Source organism: Pseudorasbora parva, chromosome 17, assembly GCF_024679245.1.
Source record: "Pseudorasbora parva isolate DD20220531a chromosome 17, ASM2467924v1, whole genome shotgun sequence".
Taxonomy (NCBI): Eukaryota; Metazoa; Chordata; class Actinopteri; order Cypriniformes; family Gobionidae; genus Pseudorasbora; species Pseudorasbora parva.
In genome coordinates, this window is record NC_090188.1 from 44,052,717 (window position 1) to 44,064,366 (window position 11,650).

The 11,650-nt window shown below is 44.2% G+C and overlaps 1 protein-coding gene across 1 annotated transcript; it reads right to left on the reverse strand.

The window, feature by feature from the left end:
- Positions 1 to 216: 216 nt before the first annotated feature.
- LOC137045564 (trace amine-associated receptor 13c-like) lies at positions 217 to 1,206 on the reverse strand. The gene has a single exon (XM_067422272.1). It carries the CDS (start codon positions 1,204 to 1,206, stop codon positions 217 to 219), a length of 990 nt encoding a protein of 329 aa, XP_067278373.1.
- Positions 1,207 to 11,650: the final 10,444 nt, after the last annotated feature.

Sequence of the window (11,650 nt, forward strand, 5' to 3'; positions counted from 1 at the left end):
TATCTTTGCAGTAACTCCTTAAGTGTGGCAAATGTTAAATTTTCTTTTAACATTTATCTTTCAAGCTGCATCACTAGAGTGCCACTTTGCTTTCATGTTCAAACAGAGCAAAGGCAGATAGTGTCACTCACAAAAATGACACCATATTTATATATAAACAATAACAAAACTGCTGTTATAGGCCGTCTAATGTTCTAAATTTTTCCTTTTTCCAATTTACATTTGCATGATATTTACGTATGCTGATGAAGGTTCAAATATTTTCAGAGTCAAAATGTATTTTGCTGACAGTCTGAACCATCGATAAAATATTGCATATATAAGTGGATTCATACAGGAATTTAGGCAAATAATCCAATCCATTACATTAATTATAAGATAATCATTTTTAGTATGCCCAACAGAAAGAGAAGTTAAATAGCATGGCATCCAGCAAAGAAGATAAACCAGTACTACAATCCCTAAGGTTCTCGCAGCCTTTTGTTCTGATTTGATCTTTTTGTCTGTGACGGAATTGAAATGCTTAGCTTGATAGTTTGCTACAAAGCAGATTTTCACATTTAAAGGAATAATTATACAACAAGGTGCAACTAAACAAACAAAGGCATCTAGTATTTTGTTGTCCAAATTAATAGAAAGTATGCATTCTCCAATACATGTGTGGTTCCTCTCTGGATACAGTATAATCTCATACAACAGAAAAACAATATATATAAAGGAGAATAACCAGTTTACAACAATAGAAACAATAGCTCTATTATTGGTGACCTTCATTGGATATCGCAGAGGGTCATTCACAGCAATGTATCGATCCACAGATATAATAATCATATTACCAAGAGCTGCTGTGACAACCACATAAAGAATAAGAGGAAATATTGAGCAAAATATTTCTCCAAAGTACCAGCATGGCTCAATCAGTTTCATTCCCTGCACTGGCATGAGAATCAGTCCTGAGATAAGATCAGCCACTGCCAGAGAGAGGATCAGCACATTGGTGGGAGTGTGGAGCTGCTTGAAGTGCGAGATGGAGATGATCACCAACAGGTTCAGAAACACGGTGATCACTGATGTTACAGCAACAAAAATGTAGACAATAATGTACTCCACTTCAGGTCGGATACTTCTGCTACAAGACAAATTGTTGTTTGGAAAGCAGTAGTGAATTGATTGATCATCTGTATTTGTCCTTCCCCAATTAGACATTTCCATGACAGATCTATCTTGGAGTGTAGACTCTGTGTGAGGATGCTTGCCACTAATATGACTCAGTTTTATACTCACAGAAGCTCAGCGACCACCTCATTTTACCATGATGTTTGAATATTCAGCTATCAACCAACCCGCTAGTTCAATATTCATAAACCTATCAGACCTGATCTGTGCTTTATTCTTAAAAGAATGGAAAATAATCAAAGATATCTGATATTTGAAATTGAATAAAGACATTTGCTGTACTGTTTCCACCCCCCTGTCACACCTGTAGTACATTTGGGGAGGTCTGGTCTGATTGGTCAGGGGTTTCAGTCACATGGTCATGGTCACATGGTCATGTAATAGATAAAAGAAAATTGTAATTTTTGTAATTGTAATCTTGATTCTCTGGCTCTTTCTCTTCTAGGGGCCTTCTCTTTGGCTCTTGGCTGGCCCGTGTGGTCCAATCAACTAGACAAGCTACTGTAGCTCAAATTGCTTACGAAGTTAGTGAAGTTAATAACGTAATTTCGGGAGGACAGACACAGCACAGTCTTGAGATGTTAACCGATAGAGACACAGCTGACCAACACTGGACGAGACAAGACAAGAGGGGTAACTGAGATGACGTATGGATAAACCGTGTAAAACTCTGACAGAGACAAAAGGGAAAACAGGGCTAGAAATAGAGAGAGTAATCAGGAGGGAAGAGATGGCAGCTGAGTGTCATAGAACCTAATGAGCTGGGAATGAGGCTCAGCTGAAAGCAACCGGAGATGGTGCAGATCCGCGGTCGATCAGCAGGGGGCAGAAAAGGGAAGAATAGAGCCGAGATCATGACAGTGCTCCTCCCTCAACGAGCGCCTCCTGGCGCTCGGAAGCAGGGTCCTGACGGGAGCGATAGAACGTCCCGGGCTGGAATCCAACTCCTCTCCTCAGGACCATAACCCTCCCAATCCACGAGGAACTGACGACCTCTCCCACGGGGGTGAACGTCCAATATCCTGCGAACAGTATAGATGGGCGAGTCCTTCTCTAACACAGGAGGGGCAGCGGAGCGTAAAGGGGCGCGGATGACTGGTTTAATACACGAGACATGGAAAACCGCCTTTGACAAATAAGCGACTCTCCAAAAAGTCACTGGAGCACCAGGCAAACGTGTTGAACATGAACCTGTAGGGACGGGGAAAAAATCAGTTTGTCGTCGAGATATACGAAGACGAAAATAGTCAGCATGTCCTGGAGGACATCTTTTATCAGCGCTTGGAAGACAGCCAGTGAGTTTACTAACCCGAACGGAAACACCCGATATTCAAAGTGCCATAATGGCGTATTAAACGCAGTCTTCCATTCGTCGCCCTCGCGAATGCGGACTAGGTGGTAAGCGTTCCGGAGGTCTAGCTTTGTGAAGATTGTGGCTCCCTGCAAGATCTCGAAGGCGGATGATATAAGCGACAAGGGATGTTGGTTCTTAATGGTTATGTCATTGAGGCCTCTGTAATCTATGCAGGGTCGTAACGAGCCATCCTTCTTCTTCACAAAGAAGAACCCCGCACCCGCTGGCGAGGTGGACGGAACGATGGTACCATCACTTAGCGACTCGGAGAGATACTTCTCAAGCGCCTCCCGCTTGGGTGCTGATAACGCATAGAGCCGTCCCCGGGGAGGTGTGGTACCAGGGAGAAGATCGATACCACAGTCATAGGGTCTATGCGGAGGAAGGGATGATGCCCTGGAACGACCGAACACCGCCCGCAGATAGTGATACTCCTCCTCGCACCCCTGACAAATCACCCGGCTCCTCCTGAAACAGAAACAGAAGAAACAGGAGGGATGGCAGACACTAAACATTTAACATGACACGAGACATTCCAAGACAACATTGTTCCTCTGCACCAGTCAATCTGGGGTTTATGCTCGACTAGCCAGGGATGCCTCAAAACCACCGGCGTGAAAGGAGACTGGAATACTAGGAAGGAGATTGTATCTTTGTGGTTTCCTGAGATGGTGAGACTCATCAGGATGGTGGTAAGATGAATGTTCGCAAGCACGCCACCATCAAGCGCATACATGGGTGTGGCCTTTGATAAGGGGAATACCTCGTGCGCGCAACCAGGCTTCGTCAATGAAATTCTCCTCCGAGCCTGAGTTGAGAGCTTGACAGGAAGCGGTTGCGCCCGGCCAGTGCACGCTGACAGGGAAAGTAATGCGAGAACGTGTAGGAGAGGATGAAGTAGAAGCACTCACCATTCCTCCTCTCTTAAACAGCGAGCGTTGGCTTTTACTGGACAAATCGAGAAGAAATGATCCGCGGTCAGTCAGCAGGGGGTGGAAAAGGGAAGGATGGAGCCGAGATCATGACAACTATTCCAGAGTTTAGGAGCTAAATAGGAAAAGGTTAGACCCCCTGCAGTTGATTTAAATATTCTAGGTATTATCAACTGGGCTGGAGCCTGGACTTGGGCTGGAGCCGGAGCGAGCTCATGGGCTGGACTTGGGCTGGAGCGGGCTCATGGGCTGGAGCCTGGACTTGGGCTGGAGCCGGAGCTGGCTCATGGGCTGGAGCCTGGACTTGGGCTGGAGCTGGAGCGGGCTCATGGGCTGGAGCCTGGACTTGGGCTGGAGCCGGAGACTAGTCACAAACATAAGGAAATAAAATAAAATCTAAATCTAATAGTACATTAACATGATTTGTGGGTGGAGAAGCGGCGAACGCCAGCGTCCTCTCCCCCACATAGTATCTTCAAATACTAAATAAAATAAATAAATAAAAAGCTTTTATGTGGTTTTATAGATAATACCAATTAAAAATTGAAGTTGGATTAATAATTTTTAATTAAATGTTTGGGTAACATATTCTGCTCTCTATTCTGCTGTAACAAGCAGGCCATGTGCAGTTTATTTTAAAGTGTAGTGATGTTACTTTCTCTGCTGAGGCTTCGGAGCGTGTCGAGAAATCCCGAAAGCTTTCAGTGAAGCGCATATTAAGGCTTGTGTAACAAACTGCTCTGAGACAGAAGGTTGGGTTGAAGATCCAAATGCAGTATTTATTGAAGAGTAATCCAAAGTCGTAGTCCATAAAACACACAAAAGGTCATACACAGGCAAGCAGTCCGAATAGGCAAACAAAACAAAAGGAACAGGCAAAAGATACATGAAACCAGGGAACCGCTCAGAAATGCAGTTGTGACACTAAACAAGACTTCGCCCTGAATGACTGAGTGAACAAGGTATATATAGGCAGAGGTAATGAGGTGATGAGACGCAGGAGTAAACAGTGAGCGCTAATGAGTCCCAGAAAAAGGATTATGGGTAATGTAGTTTGTGATGGAGTGACAGTCCGGGGTGGAGTGCCCTCTGGTGGGATTATGGGCACTCACACTAGTGAATTGTGACATGGCCCCCCCTCAAAGGAGCGGCTTCCAGACGCTCCTAAAATTGTCCAGGAGGGATGGAGGGCCAGGCCCATGTAGTGGAAGAGGGCCTGGAGATTCAGGCAGAGCAGGAGGCCAGGATGGAGCAGGCCGGGCAGATGACCAGGGTGGCGCAGACCGCACAGATGACCATACTGGTGCAGGCGACCAGGGCGGAGCCGCCGGTCTTGAAGGCCCCCATGGCGCAGCAGACGACCACCACAGCAGCGCAGACGGACTTGAAGACCCCCACGGTGGGGCAGACGACCACCACAGCAGCGCAGGCGGTCATAAAGACCCCCAGGGCGAAGCAGGCGACTACCACAGCAGCTCAGGCGGTCCAGCCAGAGTCCTCTCTGGACTCGGGGCAGGAGGCAGAGCCCTCTCTGGACTCGGGGAAGGAGGCAGAGCCCTCTCTGGACTCGGGGAAGGAGGCAGAGCCCTCTCTGGACTCTGGTCAGTGGCTGGAGGCTCTGGAAGGTTTGCTGAAACGACACGAGACGTGGTTCTCAAAGTTCTTACTAAACACCAAGGTGTCATCAAGGTATGGAATGCATATCTCATCTCGCAGGCCTTCTAAACACTCCTCCATACACTGCTGGAAGGCTGCTGGAGCATTCATGAGGCCAAAAGGAATTCGCACCCATTCATATAGACCCCAAGGTGTCACAAAGGCCGTTAAGTGCTTACCTTCTCCTGACATGAACCCCTGGTGGTAGGCCTTCCCTTGATCTAATGATGAAAACCAAGAATTGCCACCAAGGCTGTCCATGATGTCCTGCACTCTCGGAATTGGTTGTCTATCAGGGTGAGTCTTTCTGTTTAGGTCTCTATAATCGATGCATAAACGAAGACTGCCATCTTTCTTCCTTACACACACAATTGGAGATGAGTATGATGATTTGGATTTTTCAATCCAGCCTTGGGCTATGAGATCATGCAAATATTCTTTCATCTCACGATAAAGGGGTTTTGGCACAGACATATAAGTGCGACTGACTGGCTCCTTATCTTTAAGGGAGATACTCAACTGCAAATCTCTGATACACCCAATGTCACTGTCTGACTTAGAGAATGAATGGCACTCTTCTCTTAACATTTGCTGTACTGCCTGTCTCTGGTGTTTACTCAGATACTCAACTGCAAATCTCTGATACACCCAATGTCACTGTCTGACTTAGAGAATGAATGGCACTCTTCTCTTAACATTTGCTGTACTGCCTGTCTCTGGTGTTTACTCAGGTGGCTGACATTGACGGGCGGGTCCCAATCATCAGTGCTGGTGTGGTCAAGACAGTTATCCGCAACCTGGATGTGACATACTTCAACAGAGGTAGGGTTTGCTGGCACTCCAAGCATACTAGCAGGTAAGACATTCTTGACAAACTGTACAGTACCGATGGAAGTTTGGCCCATAAGAGTTACATCATGATCAGTGTCATTGTACACCTCGATTTTGATATTTGTTGGAGCCCCTTTTGTCAGCCTCACTAGACTTTCGGTGAATTCAAGCCCATCCGGCCACTGGCGCTTCACATCAGGTTCAAATATGAGTGTGCTGTCCTCTTTAACTGGTTGCATATACGCTCTGCATGAAATCTGTACAGTACTACGTTTAGGGACACTAACATGCACTTTTGTGGTCTTTACTGTAAATTCACATGAGCTTTCTGTACTCACAAGTTGAATGAATGCCTGGACTTTGTTCCTTTTTAGGCTGGGAAAGGCAGCAAGCACAGTTCTCTCAAGGGTGTTGTTGCTTACAGTGCTTGGTTGTGCTTGTTCAATGGTGTTCACGGTTTGTGCTCTCAGCACGGCGTTGCTCGGCTGGTGTCCTGCCCACTTCTCCTGTTCATGCATATCATTAGTGTAATGTCTGATTAAACACTATTAAGGACCCAACTTTCCTATTGTGATCACAGTATATTTTACACAAATTTACCTTGCATCAAAATGACGAGAATCATTTATCCATCACATAGACATCAAACAGCTTGCTATTCCCATGATGGGAGTAGGAGATAGTCAAGATTCATATGTAATACATGTCTCGCGTACAGAGAAACTTTACAAGTTACATGAAAATATACATAATACCTTAGTATATGTTTAAGTCGCCGTTGGGTGGATTAATTCATGTTATTGAATATATGGTTTAAGTTTACTCCTCATGTCTGCATTGGTGTGAGGTCTTTGTGTGATGTTCAAATAGCCTTTGGAATGTGCGGGTCAAGAAAGGAGGGGGACAACGAGGTTTCTGTCTTATGTTTGTGCTGACGTCAAGCCTTCGAAAAGCTTTTAGCGACTCTGTGTCCCGATAACGATTTGAATTTATGCCTGCCGTTAATAAATGAGTTCCTTCTTCGTGAGGTTCTACCCGCAGTTAGGGTTGTAGAACAAAGAGGAAACATGTCATGTGACTCATCTTGTCCTTGTGCTGGTTTTGAGATAACATAGGTAAAGGGGGAGAGCTGTTGTCTCTGGGCCAGTTGGGGCATCCTTGGTTAGTTTTACGATCAGTCTCTGGAATGCTTTGTTGTGTCGACTCACTGCTGGAATATACATATTCCTACATCTGTGGGATGTGCTGAACAAACAAGTCTGATCTCTGGAGGCCCCACCTCACAACTTACAGGACTTAAAGTATCTGCTGCAGGTATTTTCGAGATCGGATGCAACTGATTTACGAGAGTAGCCGTGTGCAGTCGGGGAGGAGCTGCAAACGTGGACACGCTCGTGCTGTGTTTGCATACTTTAACACAGATGAAGTGAAATAATTATTTGTCAATACACAGATGATTCTCATTCAAAACTTTATGTACTGCTTAATACAGCATCTGTTTGTACATGAATAAAGTTCAACATAGCCTACATAGTACATCAGTTGAAGTGGGGTCTACATTTATTTGTTTTATTTTTATAAACATGACAATATAACATCACAACTACATGAAAAGAGGTTTTACCGCTATAAACAAATGATTTGTGAGCATTAGTGGAACTGAAGGTTTTAGAATAAACACAAAACACATGTGCTCACTGTCATGCGGTGAATCTGGCCAATTGTGTAACAGCTGTGTCGTCATCAGAGCTTGTGCAGCCTGGTGCAGCGGCACTAGAGAAACTGCACCGGCTCTATTAGCATGTGTGCTAGGTTTTCTAACCATGTGCGTGAGCCAGCAACATCATACATCATGGAGGGAGTATTGGTGGCAGGAAAAGGAGCCCCACCCACCGCCCCGCCGCTGTGGAATAGGCGAGGACCTCTGGTGGATATTTTGAGGACCTGCATAATATTTTTGAGGTGAATTTGAGTGACTGTCATTCTGACAGTCTTCAAAAGTCCCACCCAGCCTCCCTCACCCCCTTCCTCAGTCAACCATTTCCTCAGCCCTGTCCTTCACTCCCTCTGCTCTGCCCACATGCTATGTGGACCTGCCCAGTGTCCTCAATCCATCAGCTCCATCCAGTGCAGAGGATCCCCTGTTATTGACGCCAGTCTATGCACCCTGCACTCCACTGCGGCCCGACAACACTTTGGATATGCCCTGGTTCTGCTCTCCCTCGGCTCCACCGGAAACCTTCAGCCATATGGCTTCTCCAGGCTCTCTCGTCCCTCCAGCTCCGTCTTGGTCAATCGTTGACTTGCCTGCACCTTCTGCTTTGCCAGGCTCTGCTTTCCCCTCAGCTCCGCATTTGTCCTCGATCACACCAGCTCACCCTCTGTCCTATATTTAACCGGCTCCACCTCAGACGCCCATCGCCATGGCTCCACCTCGGTCTCCTGGGCCAACCAGTCCTGTGCGGGCTCATCGACCCAGCAGGCCCTCCAGTGGCTCCATTATTGTTGGTGGTATCCTCGTCAGTCATCCCCAGGGTGTGTTCCATCGAGTCGTTGATACCATGGCTCCTCCAACTCCGCGCTGGGGCCTTGTCTTGCATTACACCTGGCTTCTCCTGCACCAGGCTCCTCACTGGCTCCTCCCTTCATCCACTCCTCCTTGGACTGTTTTTCTTTGTTTTGGACTATGTGTTTTTCTTTTGGTTCCATGCCCTCCTCCTGAGCCCCCTCCCACCCTCCTCAGATGATCTGTTTAAAACACGAGGATATGCCTACAGGAAGGGGAGCTAATGTCACATGTCTGTTGTGTTCATTGCATTTCTGTGTCCTAGTTTTCCCCAGTCAGTCTAATTAGTAATGTCATTCAGCTGTGTATAGTCAACCACCTTGTTTGCCCTATGAATTTAGTCTTCAGGTCTCCCTCATTGTTGGTTAGTCATTGTCAATGTATACTGGTGTTGTTTGAGTGTTTCCTGAGGTGCTCACATTTGGATAAATATTGATTTATTATCATGTTTGCAAAATATTTTGTCATACAGAATATCATTTCTATTGATTTCTCACTGAATTATCAGATCTGAAAGAGCTGAAACATGCACAGAGCTCACTCTGTCTCTCCTCTTCCTGATTTGCATCAGATATGAGTCATCAAGCGTTCTTCTGCCCATTGAGCAGTCAATCATCTTACAAGACTCCATACTGCCCTCCTCCATGGCACGCTCCTGTGTGGACACTTCTTCATTCTGTCTCTGTGAAGAACGAACCAATTCTACATTTCTAGGCGTGAACAAAGAAGCTAATAAACACTCGATAACTATGGCATAAGGTTTTTGTGTGATTTTTCATGTCACAATGCGATCACGGTCAGCAGTTCCTACCTCGCAGACATTTACACGACCCGCCGGAAGTACGGTCGCCCGCTCTCAAACTTGGAGAAGAAACACACACAGTGTCATTATCACCACTTTTATACGCTACCAACCAAAGAGTGTTATTAAACCACTCCTCCTACTAACGTGCGTACTGCTACACCTCCTACGAAGATGTGACACACGTGAAAGTGTAAGTCACAAAGCAAGCATTAATTTGATAGGAGACCCAGCATATATGAGGTAACATGAAATAGTAAGTAGTTCATTAGAAATGCATGAACAAAATAATATACAAGGGATATTTGTCTCAGCATTTATATACATACTATGTCCTAGGGTGCATGTTAATTTATAGACGGTTTGTCTATATCTTGAGGCAAAATCTTGTGTTTTGCAGACTTTGTGTCTTTAACTGTGGACTTTTCATGTTGCCACATTATTTTGGGCTGTAAAATGGCTTATCAGTTTGTTGGGGGCGGGGGGTCTGTTACTAAGCACAAAGCAATTAAAACATATTTGTTAAATGTAACCGGTGATTATATGTCTGATTCACCTCAGTCGCTACAGGAACGACTCTGAGACAAAAGGTTGCGGATCCAGTCGTAGCTTTATTTTATAGTTAAAACAGGCAAAAATTCATACACTGGCAAACAGTCCAAACAATCAAACAAAGGCAGAAGATGTTACTTTTACATCTACCACAAACCTAAGAATTGTTGCAGACACCCTTTCATGGAAACAATGAATGAAAGTTTTTATTGGTGGCTGTGACTCTTCCAGCAGGATAATGCTCCTGTCCACAAAGGAAAACAGGAATGGTTTGAGGAGCACAACAACGAGTTTGAGGTGTTGACTCTCCAAATTCCCCAGATCTCAATCTAATTGACCATCTGTGGGATGTGCTGAACAAACAAGTCTGACCCATGGAGGCCCCACCTCGCAGCTTACAGGACTTAAAGGATCTGCTGCTAACTTCTTGGTGCTAGATATAATAGCACAGGTATTTATTTATTTTCTGAAATGGTTGTTTTGCATTAATGTAGATTTTATTATACAAAAAACTTGGTTTCAATAGTGTGTGCCTTATGCCAAGAGCGGGGAAAAGGCCCCTCATAGAGTTATGTTATATATTCCACAAATTTCAGCTCAAACCTGCTCCAACACAACTGCCTGGAAGTTTCTAGTAATCCTGAAGAGCAGGTTCATGTGTGTTTGATGCTCTGATAGACAGTGAACCTCTAGGTGCAGTATTGGATACTCCGGTCTTAGTGGGCCCTGTCTTTTTTTAGCCATTTTGGTGGGTTCAGTGTTTTACAGTCTCCAGGACAGGTTTGAAAAGCACTGCTCTAGACAATAAAACTGTGTACTGTATACTCACACTACAGCTAAACATAATAAAGGGAAATATGGAATGAGGTAAGAAGGAGTTTGAGTGCTGTTGTGACCTGTGAAAGTGCCCTCCGCATTTACAATATATATGTTTGATATCACAGCTTGGTTTGGTGTCTAATATGGAGCAGAATAGATATGCCATGCATGCTAAATAGGCCTTAGTTTTTCTGCTTCTATTGTGAGGACCCGACACATCACTGAGAGCTGTTAGCCTAAACACATTTAGGATTGATTGACACTGTTAATGTATCATAACATCTTTCCGCTCATAACTTAATAAAAATTAAACTGAAAATATTATTCTAAAATATATTTTTTATTATTCGGGAGCTATTTATGAAACATTTCTGCAAGTTAAAAATTAAATATATACTTCATGGTAATCCCATGCCTATTGAACATTTTGGTGGAAATGTACAGGTTTAACACAATGTAGAAATACAAAATGAGTGCATTACTAATTGGATGTCATACTGGTAAAATTGGTTCATTATTTTTTTATATATAAGGCAAAAACAGGCAGAAAACAGGAGAGATGACGAGTGTAACAATAATTGTCATTATAATGAATAGACATCACTCTTACCCATCATCAGTCATTTAAGCTCATGTTGTGAATTTGTCTCAATTGTTTTACTGCACAGTTACCATGGTCATACATTAAAGTATATTGTACCTTGTTTGGTTCTAATGAAGTAGATTTCTTTCATTAAATTAAATATTATCTTTGCAGTAACTCCTTAAGTGTGGCAAATGTTAAATTTTCTTTTAACATTTATCTTTCAAGCTGCATCACTAGAGTGCCACTTTGCTTTCATGTTCAAACAGAGCAAAGGCAGATAGTGTCACTCACAAAAATGACACCATATTTATATATAAACAATAACAAAACTGCTTTTATAGGCTATCTAATGTTCTAAATTTTTCCTTTTTCCAAT